This window comes from Protobothrops mucrosquamatus, unplaced genomic scaffold (assembly GCF_001527695.2).
Source record: "Protobothrops mucrosquamatus isolate PMUCROS unplaced genomic scaffold, P.Mucros_1.0 scaffold5, whole genome shotgun sequence".
NCBI lineage: Eukaryota > Metazoa > Chordata > Lepidosauria > Squamata > Viperidae > Protobothrops > Protobothrops mucrosquamatus.
Window position 1 is genome coordinate 873,218 of NW_015386392.1, and position 15,743 is coordinate 888,960.

Consider the following 15,743-nt stretch of genomic DNA (forward strand, 5'->3'; position numbering starts at 1 on the left):
AGGAAGGAAGGAAGGAAGGAAGGAAGGAAGGAAGGAAGGAAGGAAGGAAGGAAGGAAGGAAGGAAGGAAGGAAGGAAAAGAGGGAGGGAGAGAGAGAGAGAGAAAGAAAGGAAGGGAGGAAGGAAGGAAGGAAGAAAGGAAGGAAAGAAAGAAAGAAAGAAAGAAGGAAGGGAGGAAGGAAGGAAAGAAAGAAAGAAAGAAAGAGGGAGGGAGAGAGAGAGAGAGAAAGAAAGGAAGGGAGGAAGGAAGGGAGGGAGGAAGGAAGGGAGGAAGGAAGGGGGAGAGAGAGAGAGAGACAAGCTGCAAAGGGAAAATAAAAATGGAGAGAGTTATCATAATGAAGAATGAGAAAAGAAAGAATTGAGTCCTTGGTAGAAGAATATTGGGGCCCGAAAGAGCCAAGTTCCACTCTTAGGAATCTTAGCAAATTGGGTTGCTTGATTATCCTTTATAATAGTTTGGGGCAGAGGGCCAGTGAACGATAATGCCATAAGCTTGATTTAAAATTAAGGCAACTGCTGAGATAGGTAGGTAGGTAGGTAGGTAGGTAGGTAGATCAATCAATCAATCAATCAATCAATCAATCAATCAATCAGTCAGTCAGTCAGTCAGTCAGTCAGTCAGTCAGTCAGTCAGTCAGTCAGTCGGAATAAGATATGAAAACTTGAAGATCTCCTGTAAAGGAATGAGTCTGCTGCAGTAGTTCCACCTGTTTAAAAAAAAAAAAATTGATTTCGAAGTTAAGCTCTGGAAAAGAGTCAGGAATGAATTCCTTTCCCTGTATCTGAAAGGAAAACAATGCAGTTACATAAAAATAAATCTTCATTTTCAGATACATAAAATGGGAGAGGAAACAAACATGCTTTGCAGAACAGACCAACATTATGCATCTAAGTCAAGCAGATCAACTGTACAATTTTATTCTAACAATAATTTCAATTAATCAACACATTTTCTGTATTACTAAATTATGGGGGGGGGGGGAACCAATAGAATTCAGCCAGATGATTTAGTTAATATTACTGGCTTTGGGGATCCTGCTTACCAGTTTGCCAGAGTGCATTAAAGATTTTTCATTAAGAACTTTCTCCCATGAGGAAAGTTTAACACATTGTCTTCTTTTGGGGAGAAATGTTTTTAAACCATCGGCAAAAAGCAACACTGAGTTTTATCGTGTTTTTTTTTTTAAACATTCTCAACCAAAGATTTCACACAATAGGAGCAGCACTACCAAAGGTGAATATGGAAACTGGAATATATCCTTTGAATATCAGAATTAAAAATGATCCTTCCCAACCAAATTTATACCAAATGATGGCATACATGAGATCCAATATGAATCAATGTTCTGAACATTAGAGCTCAAGGCCCGTACCATAATAAGTCATTAAATATATATATAATAAATAAATAGGTTACAAAAACCTTACACAAAATCCTTAGGATTTAAAATAGTTTGCAATACTTTACAAATGCAATACTTTGGTAAAGAGTATGGATCTTTGCTATATCGTGGTGACCTTAATTCAGATACACCTCAGTCATCTACTCAAGAGGTATGTTATGGCATTAAAAGCCAACTGCACTATCTTGGATGCCAGTTAAAAGAATTCTCCAACCCTTCTTTTTGTCCAAAATGGCTGCTGCAAAATAAAGCTCAGAAGACAGTGAGAAAGGCAATCAAAAGGGGGGGGGGGAAGAAAAGAAGAACCCCATCCACATGTATATTATACTGACAACCTAGTTAATGAAAAGATAATGCCCATGATATTAAGAACCTACACTGGAAAGTTGTGGATAGGAAGCATATCTTATTAATTTCCCTAATAGTAAAGAATGCCCATAAAAAGATCCAAGGAGTGCCACCAAATAAAGATATATAGTTCATGAATAAAATCATGAAAACTGAAACAGGACTATATCAAATAAATAGAATAAGTAAACTAACATCTAAGAGGTATCTCTGAGGTAGTGTAATTAAGTTGACTTCCTGGTTCAAGTAAATGTTTCTACAGAAATAACAGCTGCCAAAATTTCTTTGGATCAACTATGGAGAGTTTCCAGCATCAGTTCTTATTTTGAAAAGTGTCAAAGGTAAACATTAGTGTTTTCATTTCTTCTGTGATTACTATGTTCAGTGCGTGAGCCCTCTTGGTAATGAAATATCCACTGTACCATTTAAAAGTCAGTTGCTGACAAGAAATACAGCAATCCTTTAGTTTCACCATTTGGGCCACCTCTGGAAAAACAAGAAACCATAGAAGAATGAAGGGGAAATGTCATCTTATGCTGGCATTTCCCTACAAAACTGATCAACTCACTCTAAACTCACTCTTTAAGGGAGATGGGAGGTCTAGAAATATGAAGTATAAAATAAATAAATAAATAAATAAATAAATAAATAAATAAATTTAAATAAATAAACAAACAAATGAATTGATATACAAGGCTTTGTCGTTATGTAACTCATATTAGGTCTCTTCAACAAAGGTTCTTGCCACATAATTCATACCAGCACTTAGAGGTTGCTATCTACTAAAGGACGATATTTGGTCAACAGTGGTTCAATTGTTCAAACAACCTAGTTTGATACAAACTACAAATAGTTGGTGCATTCCATCAATCTCTATACAGTCTAGCTATGTTTTAGGGTCCTAGCCGTAGAAATTTATTTATTTGTAATATTTATCAATTTGATTTCTGCTGAACATCCCTCCTTCATGATCAACATTTCAGAACAACTTTTGAAAATTTGAAGAAGTGTAAAACACATATAGTTATATAGAGAAGATATTCTGTAATCTTCTCATGACAGCTAAACCGAGCGAAAATCATCCCCATTTTAACCTGAACAAAAACATCATTACAGGATTATCTTTAATTTCTTATGAAATTAAAATTATCCAACCTTGTCCAAAATAAATGTTAAAAGTGCATGAATTAATGAATATGATAGTGGCCATTTAGCTTTGAACTATAAAATTATTAATATTCAGCATCACACTTGACTACACTTATTTCATTGGCGTGGGTTAAAAAAAACTAAAGTGACCTAGAAAATGTTGCCAAATTAAATAAAAATGATCTCTATAAGAGAAAAAAGTTTCCACATACAGTGGTCACTGGCTGAACATTTATACCAAATGTATGCTTTCGAAGTTTCAGAACAAATAATACACCGGTCAAGATACATGTATTGACTTAACTGGCATCTTTATAAAAAACAGAAGTTACACCAATAATAATAGTAATAACACAACATGGAACCATTTCCATTCAACTCTGATGAAACAACACAACTGCCTTCCTCCCCATCCCACCAAACAAGATTTTGTGTAACTAAATTATTACAATGGAAACAAGCTTCATTTATTTTTTTTTTAAAGTCTCGTATTTACACAGTACATTAAATGCAATGACTGCATTTTGCATCTTTAAAATAACACATGATAAAGAAAGAACAAGATAATGGTTGCAACAGATCTTCTATCAAAGATGTGGAGATAGTTCAGGAAGCATTGTGGAAAGAACAGGCTCTCCTATTTTTACTGTGATTTGCTTTTGTGGAAGGCATCTCAAAATTAGGGACCAATGTTACTATGATCATGTCAAACTCAGTTCTAATTTAGTATTAAATCAGTCGAGGTATTTGCAGTATCTATAAACAATTCAAGAGAAAGATTTGGTGCCCATCAAAGATAGTGCAGGTTTCCTTCTGCTTAAACACGAAGAGAGATAGAGAAAAAAAATCAGAAGTCTTCCCCCTCCTCCTCCTCCTCTTTCCCTATCCCAGAGAATCCTCTCTAGCAAAATGGTGAGCAATATTATATGCCTACTAGACACTCGCCATCATGTGTATGAGATAGGCTTTCAGACAAAGCACACAAAAGTCCACACCCATTATTTTAAATGCTGCACCACAGAAGATTCCCCACGTAGAGAAGTTGTAAGCCTTACACCACAGAAGATTCCCCACATAGAGAAGTCGTAAGCCATTAATTAACACCCTCGGTCCTCAAAATATCCTAAACTGCATCCAGCCTAATCAAAGACCTGTTGAGAAATAAAGAAACAAAAGTTTTCTCAAACCTCAAATGTGATGTAGAGGTTGGGCATTATAAAATCCCCTTTTCTGGCAGGCATGCTTGCATTTAAACCTGCCAAACCAATGCAGTTGCAAATCATGCTTGTTTGTATTGGACAAGCTCTACCTGAGCTATGTGGTGAAGACATTTTTTTTAAAAAAAAATTACTTTAAATTTTAAATCCTAAATAGCAATCCTAGTTTTGTGGAAAGACTATATCATGTCCTGGGATGATCTCTCTCTCTCTCTTGACTCTGAGGGACTGCTGTGTTTTTAATACAATTCTAAGCACAGAAAAGCCAGCCTAAATTGTACCCTCAGCTAAAATCCCAGTTTTCTTAACAAACACAAATTAAGAGCTGTAAATAATAAAAACCTGTCTGGTATAGCAAAATTCAAGGTATACTTCACAAAGATGGAGATGGTTTTTACTAACTAGTCATTAAAATGTCTAACGTATCTCCACACCTTACACTATACCAAAGATGCTATAGCTGTGATTATTACCAGTGGGAAAAAACAGCTTTGTCTTTAAAAGATATGATATGTTTTCACATCTTTATCGCTGATTCCCACATGTTCTCCTTAACTGTGAACAGTTTTTTTTTGGCAGAATATGATTCTGAATGGAAAGAAAAGGAACATCACTACCTCTCAGTGTCACATAGCCTTCAGTCTTGAAAGAACATTCCTTAACTATTTTTCTATATGCTCAAAATAACTTATAATCCCTATTTGCTCTATGTTTATTGGCCTGAAATATATATATAAACATTGAATAGATTTCTAAGAGTAGTGAAAGGAAATCTGTCCTCTCACAGTTCAAAGGAAGCAGGGAATACGTTACAAGCCTCTTTCTTTGAAGGAAGGCATTTATTTACTACAAAAACAGAACTTCCCTACAACCTGCACAGATCTTCTTAAGAGCCCACATTTCAGAGGAAATGTCTTCATAATTCACCAGGTGGTGTGGGAATAGCACTAGAGAACGATTTGGCAGACTCTACTGTTACCAAGCATTACTGCCAATTATTACGCAGAAAGAAAAAAAATGATTCAAATATGAAGCCCAACTCCAGAAACTCACTTCCCCTAAAAGCCTAAGCAAAATGAATCCCCTTGCCCTGGATATATAAACTTTCTCATCACCAGCAGCCCCCAGATAGTTCCAGGCCATTCAAGCCCTCTAAGAAAGCACAAGAGAAGGCTAAAAGACATGTCGTTCCAAGGTTTTGGAACCTGGAATACAAGCATCCTTCTTAGGTAAGGACATCAACTGGTGGGACAATTTGTCCAAAATAAGGTTAGTAAGAAATGTTAGGAATACTGAGAGGGACTTTATGCGCAACAACTATATTCACTTTACTAGGAATAAGATCTTTCAAGAACAAGCTTCAGAGCCTCTTGGCAAAAAAAAAACAACCAAAAAAACCCCCACCCATTAAATTATAAAGTTCAACTTTTATTCTATATTATAGGCATCTGTATGCTTAGCTACAACCAGTAGATTATGGGTGCACTCTGATTTCAACATCCCACACTGAAGATAAGGGCAACCATTATCAAATATTCTTTTCTGAGAAAAAAAACATTACAAAAATTATTTTCAAGAGTCAACGTTCTTTTGATCCAAGACATTGTGTTCACAGTACATCGTCTAAAAACATCCATGTACTGTATACTATTCACACATGAGGTCTGTAGTTCTGTATGTTCCATACAGATAGTTTTCACTCTAGTAATACAACTTCCAACTGTAGCAAGGATGTTATTGTCAGCAGCTGTCACAGAGTAATTTTGAAGTTTCAGAAGAAGTCTGCAAAGCTGGCACCACAAATTACAGGGAGATTCTACCCTTCTGACTTCCTCCGCAACCTGCTGTATTTTAGGATAACTTATGCCCAGTGGTCACTCCACTACCAGTGCCACGTTGATATGGGAAAGATCTATCATGTGCCTGGAAAAAAAGATGAATGCATAATGATTTAAGGCAGGTGTATTTTTTCAATGAAGAAAGGAACTTACTTAGTTACACACTTTCTCCCCATTTTAGGCATGGTTCAGATGTAGCCAAGTTTTCCAAGCCAGTATTCTTCAATCAAGACTGGGTTTGTTTCACTGTCAAATTGATTAATTAATATGCTGCCTATGTCAAATCTGGGCAGCTTATAATGCAAAATAAATAAATAAATAGAAAATTAAAAGCAATTATAAATGTAAGAACAGTTAAATTACAAAAAATAAATAGAGTAAAAACTTCAAGGGCTCACATAGGGCAGGGCTGGTGACTTCTTTTATCATTGCATAGCCGCCTCCACCCTAAAGTGGCCCCACAGAAACCACCAGAGTCAGATATTAAGGTCCCTTTGGAAGACCAGAAAAATGGGATAGGTAGACCTCAACTCTGGTGACAGGATATTTCACAGTGGAAAAGGCTCTTCTCCTAACAGCCCATCAGCCAAAATTCCTTGGCTGTCAGAATCTGCAGTAGGCCTCTTCTTCCAGAATATGTAGGGCAGGCCAGTCCCTCAAGGCAAGACATTTCTTCAGATATCCTGGACCCAGTTTAGTCAAACACCCAACTTTTTCACTGAGACACTGGCTTGTTAAACTATGGTTTCTAGAATCTGAATCCACTTTACATTCTGCTTCCAAATCATGACACAAAACGGGACTCTCCAAATTTGGTAACTTAAGATTTGTGAACTTCAACTTCTAGAATTTCTCAGCCAGCATAGCAACTTTAAGACTTGTGGACTTCAGTTCTCAGAAGTTCCTCAGCTGAACTGAAGTCTTAAAGTTGCCAAGTTTGGAGACCCCTAACACGAAACATAATTTGAAATCCCGATTTGTACATTGTACATAAAATGACAGTTATTCCTGACACCATGGAAAACTGTGGCTTAAAGACAGATATCACTTGAAAAAAAAAGTGTACTGAGATATAGAGAAACACATGGTCTGAACACATGGACACAAGGCTTACTTTCAGGATGATCATCACTATGATAAATCAGCTCCAAATTAAACAGTTCTCCAATCTCAAGATAATAGGTCTTTATGAAATGGTTGAAAAAAAAATAAGTTCTTAATATTTTAGTATTTATTATTAAATTATTAAATTTAATTTTTCCCTAATGCTGTCTTAAGCAGCAACAACTTGTCTTTTTTTACCAGATTGGTTGGAGATAATGGGATTGTAATACAATTTATCTAACATTGAGAAATCTTGAGGAAGGCTAAAATAATTTATATAAGATAAAACCAATGCATAACACTTACCTGTGAAACCTCTGCTGAAATTTTAAAGCATCAGCGGGCTCTTTAAATTTTGCAATGGCCTTTCGTTGTTGAGGCAACATCTGTAAACTCTATAGAAGAAAAAAAAGGAAAAGACAAAAATGCTTTTTAAAGAACATTCAGAATTTGGAGTTAAATTTCCTCTCAATAGCTGTTGCAAAAAGATGAGTTAAAGTGGAAGCCACAAAGCTAGCACTTAACTTGCAAATCAATCCATCTGAATACAGAATCTGATGTCCATGTACTCGCTTAGCCACTATGAGGAATTCCACCATCCTCTATTAATTTTCTCTACTAAATGAACAGTAAAACTAAATATTTATCATATTAAATGATCACCACAAATTCATCATTACAGCAACTTATAAGATGGCCTTAAAAAATATTAAAATTCATTCTGAGGATGTATTTTTGTTAGAGAGCTCCTGGAGAAGACTAGGAAGGTGTTATTGAGATCTTTGAAGAAACTGCTGCAAATATCACCTTGATTTCTGACATTTCCCTTTTCCATATTTCCATTAAATTGCTTGTTCAAATTAAAAGGGAAACAAAGCAAGGTATATGTGTGTGTGTGTGTGGTGGGGAAGGGGAGGGGAGACAAAGGAGCATGTGAAACAAGGCTGAAAACATTCAAAGTAGGCCTAACACAGGGGTAGGCAACCTTGGCTCTTTTATGACTCGTGGACTTCAACTCCCAGAATTCCTGAGCCAGCCATGCTGACTCAGGGGAAAGGGAGAGGTTTCCAAGCTGAGCCATGCTGGCTCAGGAATTCTGGGAGTTGAAGTCCACGAGTCATAAAAGAGCCAAGGTTGCCTACCCCTGGCCTAACAGAAGCAACTTGAAATACTTGCAAATTATTCTTAAATTCTTTCAAAACGACAAATGAAAGTTGAATTCATAATTTGAGCAACAGCTGCTCCTCTTCTCTGTTTTTCATGCAGGAAATGGCTAAAAAAAACCTTTTAGATAAATACATTTGCAAAATCTGCACATTCAGAACTGGGTTTCTTCATTCACACAGCCAACAGCTTGCTAGTGGTTATTCCTGGTGTCCAACATTCCAGAGTCATTTGTTAAGGTAACTTAGAAGTAATGCTCTTTGGATTTAATTTTAAGGATTTATGTATTTTATGATGGATGGATGCAAGAATTAGGATACTTTTACAGTCCCCCAAAGGGATTGATTTCTTTCACAGATGCAAAGAAATTACAGTACCATAAAATGAAAAGCAAGGTTTCAAATTTAATATATTCTGTAAATGGCTAATTCAAATAAATGTTAAGCATATAAAGAAAATTAACTATTTATCGCTTTCAGGTAAAGAATGAGTGGGGAGAAAAAAAGAACCTTTTATTCTCCAAAATGAGTTGAAAAGAAATAAGAGAATCCTATAATTAACTTGATTACGAATCCTCTAAGTCAGTATTTTGTCACCTATCCCTTTGTTTAATAAAGAAATAAAATACTATTGCCTAAATTCTGCCAGCATGCACGGTGAAATGTACCTGTTTTCATCTGATAACTTTCTGGTTCATATAATCTCTAGTTTAAATAAATAGCCTAAATTAAGGAATCAGTTACTGTCTGCATTAGCATTTAGTACTATATGTTTATGAGATGTTGAATCCCTTATTCCATACACTCATTTCCCAATCAACATTCCTAGGAATACAAAGGGTTGGATACAGATTTTGTCATATTTAGATGAAGCCAACAGGATTTCTACTAGTCCGGACTGACTTGCTAAATACTAATTTCTTTGAGATTTTTTATAAATATGATCCAGTCCAATACCATAAAAAACTTGGTGGGATAGTTAGCATGTCTTTTAAGACAGGTCCCCACCAGGGACCAGTTACATGAAGAGAGGTTTTTCCATAGCCTGGAGGGTGCGTGGTTTCATGTGCTGCCTGCATCCTGCAGATGGGGCTTTGCTTGTTTGTGCGATCCAGTTACTGGGGGTGGAGACCCCTCCTTTAAGACATTGATCTCCTAAATCAGCAGCCCCCAGTCCTTCAGCATCACTGGAGTTGCAAGTCTCAAAGTTTGTAAGTGTGACATTTAGCCATGCAAGCTTTGGAATTTCAGAAGCTGCATTCACAACCCATCTGAATAGCATCATGTCAAGGATGGCTGTCTTAAATGAACCCCAAATTGTTAACGCTTCTATTTCTTTACTCTGAATTCAGAGAGACCACATAGATAGCCCTTGACTTATAGCCATTCATTTAGTATCACTCAAAATAACAAAGATATTGAAAAAAGTGATTTCTGATCAGTCCTCGCACTTACAACCATCACAGTATCCCCACGATTATGAGGCAACAGGCATGTATTTATAACATTTCTCAAATGACTTCTGAGAAGCAAAGTCAATGGGCAAATCCAGATTTGCTTAATGATAGCCTGTGATTCATTTAACTGCGTGATTTTCTTAACAATCATGAGGGGGAAAAAAGGCTGTAAAACCAGGCACAACTCACTTAACAACCAATTTGCTTAGTAACAGAAATTCTGGCCCCAATTATGGTTATAAGTCAAGGACTACCTATATTAGATAACAACTAAAGTAGCACTGCAATCAGTTACATGAAGGAATTCTTAATATGCTCGTTTAGATCGCCATCTTTAAATGAAGATCAACATAGAGGAAAAGTTGCCAAAACAGAATGATTTTATTACAGTACTTGCTTACTGAAGAAGTAAACTTTGGGTCATAAAATAACAGGAGAAAAACATTACACAAATCTTTCCATACATAAGGAATATCTTAAGTTTTCCTTGGGATTTATAGGATTAGAAAACAATTCTGCACAAAACTTATTTTAAAACAAAGTTATGAATCACTGTGCATTAACTGAATAAAGAATAAATAGGAACGCGAGGCTAATGAAACTTCAACTTTCATTAACTTTTTAACAGTGGGATTGAACATAATACCATTCAGAATAAACATACTGTATATGCTTCCATCCTAATACTAGTTGCAAACATTTTACTCATCCAGTTAACTGCAGATTTCTGTCATTAAGGCACAAGACCGTTATGCAACACCTTTGTGGGTGAATGATCCATTGGAAGATTTGTGAAATATCACTACAGTTTTCGTATCATGGGAATGTAATGAAATTGTACTAGAATGTACTATCAAATAATGGAAGAGAACAGTGAATCCACAGAAACTGAATTTCTTGCATTTGTGTAGATTTGTGGGTTCAAAAGTTCAAAACAGCTAATTTGTATAGTAAAAGTTGCTGTCTTTAAAAGATGTACTTAAAGTTGTATGTAAACAGACAAAATAATTTCTTTTTCAGATGCTCTGCTAATCATAATGACTAATGTTTACATGCGCCTGGATGCTTTCTTTTCTCCTTGATGGTCACTAAAAGATCAAAAGTGTATACTTCTGATTTAAAGCTACCATTGCTTTTGAATAACTAGAACTTTTAATTAGTTATAAATCTAACTTTTATCTCCAAAGTTCACAACTGTAAGTTACAATTCAAAGTTGGCTTACCCAGACAACCCGGATAGGTACTGTAAGATTATAATGAAAAAATTGTGGCTAGTTAGAAAAAACTCAAAACGCTTCCAATCATCATTAAATGACCAATCAAGAAGCAGAGAAGGAAGTACATGAGCCCAAATCAAATTACAGTTCAATGCTTTGTCCAAATGCCTCTGTAGTTCATATTTTGACAACTTTCTTATATTGCAATGTGCAGCTTCAATTGTGACAACACTATGGAACCAAAAAGATCTATTCATAGAATTAAACTATATGTTGGGTTACATCATGTCTAAAAGGCTGTATTTGATAAAGCTACGAGCTCTTAATGAAAGGGTATCTTGCACATCATTATGACAAGAATGTATTTTGGAGCAGTTCATATTGCAGAGGGACCAAATAATATTCAGCACTTCTGCACAAATCAGAATATCATCTCTTGAGTTCTTTACAAATAGCTCTAATAGATTTTTCTGATGTTGGCTGAGAACCTGACTCTACTTTGTCAAGCAGCCCAGAGATATAATAGTTTCCATTATTGGTGCCATGACAATTGGTTCCCAAAGTTAAGTTTATTTACATGCTATATTTTTCACTAACAGGAAGTTTTGTTTCTATCTTAATATTTTGTACACCATAGATAATTAGTTTATGAACTTAGGCATCAACAACGATTTTCTATCTCAAAAATCATCGTTTATATATATCCATGTAAATCAGAATCATGGAAAATACTGCCTGTTAATTTGACTCAGAACCCTATTTCAAGTACATAAATACAAATTAAATGCAGATGGGTATGAACCAAAGTGCTTTTCACTTGAACTTCTTAAGAAATAGTGCTAAGGTACTGAGATTTCAGTTGAATATATTTGAAGTTTCAGAAAGGTGTTATTTTATGATGACACACAATCTAATTAACTGGACTGTGTTTCTAATTTTTAATAACTCACACATTAGTTTATCAGCTCAGGCTTAGGGATTATCTAACTTTCCTTATATAAATTTTAACAGAATTCAATGGAATTGGTTTAGCAGTTTGTTTTTTAAAAATGAAAACTTCTGCAATTTGATATTGCTATAATAGACAACATAAATTTTTAAATTTTATTTTAAATTGAAAAACTAAATTTCCATTTTTTGTAATTTTACAGTTGGCATTTTTAACTTTTCAGAACGGAAAACTGGGCAGACATAGCATTCAACACCAACTGTATAAAGAGTCCTACTTTGAATTCTCAATTGTTAATGAAGTTAAAGTAATGTTTGGAGAAATTAGTGATCATTTGCTGCTCCATATTTACCATGCATATTCTCAAATCTGCTAGGTTGTTCCTTGGTCATTCAGTTTGGACCAGGTTAATGGAAGATGTTATAAAATCAACTTACAATGGTAAACTAAGTTACAGTATCTTTTTACGAATGCAAAAACCAGAACTTTTGCACTGAATAAATTGGTCATCAACCACAAAGAATGCCCTCTATTGCCTGAGAGGAATTATATTCTTAAAAGTCCAATTAGGTCAACAGGAAGGGCAAATGACCATGGAAGCGGCACGCAGTACTTTCTCCTCTGTCAACTGGTGGTCTCCCCTCTCCTGAACCTTCTTCAGCCCTCTTGCTAATAACTGATTCTCACAATCAAGTCAGGTCTCTCTCAACTATTGCAGAAAATGCTCCCAATGCTTTAGCCTCCAGCTTCCAATTAAAAGGGGGGAAAGAAGAAGAAGAAGCTGTATTTAGCTACTATATCAGTTCTTTATTGATCTATATCAACTATATCAATCTATAAAATTCACTGAGGACACAAAACTAAAATTGCAGCCTTTCTTTGTAAACAATTGTAAATAATTAAGGAAGGCCACCACAATTTTAATTTTTGGCCAATGCCTATTCCAACTTGTGGTCCTCCTTCTATGGTGTCAACAGGAGCTAATGATTGATCAGGTTCCAGAACTTCCTTCCCCAACCTCCTGCCGTCCAGATGTTTTAGAACATAGAATAATAGGGTTAGAAGGGACCTTGGAAGTCTTTTAGTCCAACCTCCTGCTCAAACAAAAGATCTAGCCAATGTGCCCCCCAGATACGATGGGAGAGGTAGTCCAAGGCACTTCAACGGGCCAGACTAGGGATGTCCACTTTCTAAAACAATTTAAAACTTTTAAGGAAGTTTTAGAATACAGGTAGCCCTTGACTTACAACTATAATCAAACCTACTGATTACAGTCAAAAGTCATGATGGTCATAAAGCGGATCACCCACATGACTGATCTGATTTTATGATTTCTTTTTCGGGAGTTTTTAAACAATCCATTGTTCACTATGGAGCATTTTTTGCTGAAAACTGAAAGTAAATGCTGATTTTCAGCGAAAACATCAAAAATCACAATCGCAGGATGGCAGGATGCTGCAAATGGCTGTAAGTGCGGAATAGTTGCCAAGCATCCAAATGGAATCACATGATTGAGGAGAAGGCCAGTGAAACAGGTCATAAGGACCTTTTAGGGGGATCCATCATAACTTTGAATGGTCACTAAGCAACTGGTTACAAATCGAGGACTACCTGTATGTTAAACCTACAGGGTGATTTTTTTTTAACCAATACTCGCAAATCCTAGGAAACCTTCATATGCAGATTGAAACAAATATTTTTCAGAATATAGGACTTTGATCTGATAACCATATGCGGTGATAATATTTATACTAAAACAGTGAGGCTACTACTATTTAGTAACTTACTTTACCAGGTTTTGATTTGGGGATTCCAAATAGAGGTGCTAGGGAAACATAAAATGGAGTTAAATCTGCGTTATCTTAATCATATACGATACATTAAATCATTTGCTTTTCAACACTGGCTGATCTCAAAAAGCTACAAAGGTGAGTATTTGGGTCAGAAATTGAGCTCTAGGTATAATACACAGTAATAAACAAAATGGGGTAGTAGCGGAAATGTTTTTTCACGTTGCTATTAAGAAATGTATACAGATAAGTTTAAGAAGTCATTACGCCGCATTTGAATCAAAGGAGGATTTACTTTTACTATTACTTCCCAGATTACTGATGTAAAGGAATATTTATAGCTGCTCAGGTTTGAACTGTGGGGTCCTTGGTGCCCTCTGAGGTTGGTGATTTTTCTTGCAGGCATTTCATTACCCAACCAGGTAGCACCTTCAGGTGCTTGGAGGGAGTGGCGTTTGCTCTCTGTTTATACACAAAAGAGGCTTTCTCTGTCAGTGATGGTGGGAGGGGTCTTGATGCTTCCTTGATTAGGCTGCTGTTTACTGTGGATGGTTTGTCTGAGTTGGTAGTTCCTTGACTGGGGTATTGTTAACTTAATAATAATAGTAGTACAGTTGGAAGGGACCTTGGAGGTCATCTAGTCCAACCCCCTGCTCAGGCAGGAAACCCTATACCATTTCGGACAAATCGCTGTCCAGTCCCTTCTTTAAAACTTCTAGTGTTGGAGCATTCACCGCTTCTGGAGGCAGGTGGTTCCACTGGTTAATTGTTCTAACTGTCAGGAAGTTTCTCCTTAGTTCTAGGTTGCTTCTCTCCTTGCTTAGTTTCCACCCGTTGCTTCTTGTCCTGCCTTCAGGCGCTTTGGAAAATAGCTTGACTCTCTCTTCTTTGTGGCAGCCCCTGAGATATTGGAACACTGCTATCATGTCCTCCCTCATCCTTCTCTTCGTTAAACTAGACATACCCAATTCCAGCAACCGTTCCTTATATGTTTTAGCCTCCAGTCCCCTAATCATCTTTGTTGCTCTTCTCTGTACTCTTTCTAGAGTCTCAGCACCTTTTTTACATCTCGGTGACCAAAACTGGACGCAGTATTCCAAGTGTGGCCTTACCAAGGCATTGTAAAGTGGTATCGACACTTCACGTGATCTTGATTCTATCCCTCTGTTAATGCAGCCTAACTTCTTGATCTAGTGTTACTTTTATTTTAATCTCTGCCAATTTGGGTGCCGATTGCTGGTGAGGAGGTGTTTTGGTATTTTGGAAACCTCCTAGATTTCAGGTGAAGTATTCCCTGTGTGTAACTACTATTTCTACAATTGTTATCAGCCGCCTAGAGGAGCCCCGCGGTGAGATAAATGACAAATAAATTTAACAAATAAATAAATACACAACCTGTAAGAGGTATCCAAATAGCTGGATCAAAAGTTACGTTTCAATTTTCTTGGCTACTTAGCATCATTCACTGTAGCATCTGCTTAGCAAACACCACAAAAAAAAAAAAGTGGGAAATTTACTTTCGGTCATTTGGGTGCCTCAACTTACAACCAAAGTAACATATGATTATAATTCCTGACCCAATTACAGTAGTTAATCGAAGACTACCTGTAGGCAAACCTTATTCTCAGACATATATCCCAATCACTAAGGGGATTTTCTAATATTTAATCACTCACTGGCACGATCAATATTCAGAAGCCAACTTAACTGTCACTTGCTGGCATCAAGAGAGACAGCAGAAAGAGTAACTGCACAAATCCCATTGAAAGGTCTAAATTCAATCTTCTATCTTGTAGGAAGAAAAGAAATGTGCTTAACTCTGAGAAGATGGATAGATTATATTCAGAATAAATATGGGACTAAAAAGTTCCATTTGGCTTATGAGTGAATATTAGATTTATTATTACTAATAGTTTATTATAGTGGAGTTTTTCTTAGGTTTAATTATATGATATTATTACTTTTAGTATTAGTATTGTATTGTTTAGTAATTAGGTTGTTAATTTGTTTATTATAGTGTTTAATTTTAACTTGTTTAAATTTTTGTTAAAAGGGAGTTAAAGCGCTTTATGGACTTGGTTATTTAAATAGTTGGTTAATGTTAGT

The 15,743-nt window shown here is 36.0% G+C and overlaps 1 protein-coding gene across 1 annotated transcript in view; it reads right to left on the minus strand.

Annotated features, from left to right (window-relative positions):
- Positions 1-5,710: 5,710 nt before the first annotated feature.
- RBM33 (RNA binding motif protein 33) overlaps positions 5,711-15,743 on the minus strand; it is a 106,787-nt gene continuing 96,754 nt past the window's right edge. Inside the window, exons 19-20 of the mRNA XM_029282952.1 lie at positions 7,368-7,456; positions 5,711-6,042 (exon numbers count right to left, since the gene is read on the minus strand). Of these exons, the coding sequence (XP_029138785.1) occupies positions 5,994-6,042; positions 7,368-7,456 (138 nt within the window). The 3' untranslated portion in view covers positions 5,711-5,993. The remainder of the gene's footprint in view (positions 6,043-7,367; positions 7,457-15,743) is intronic.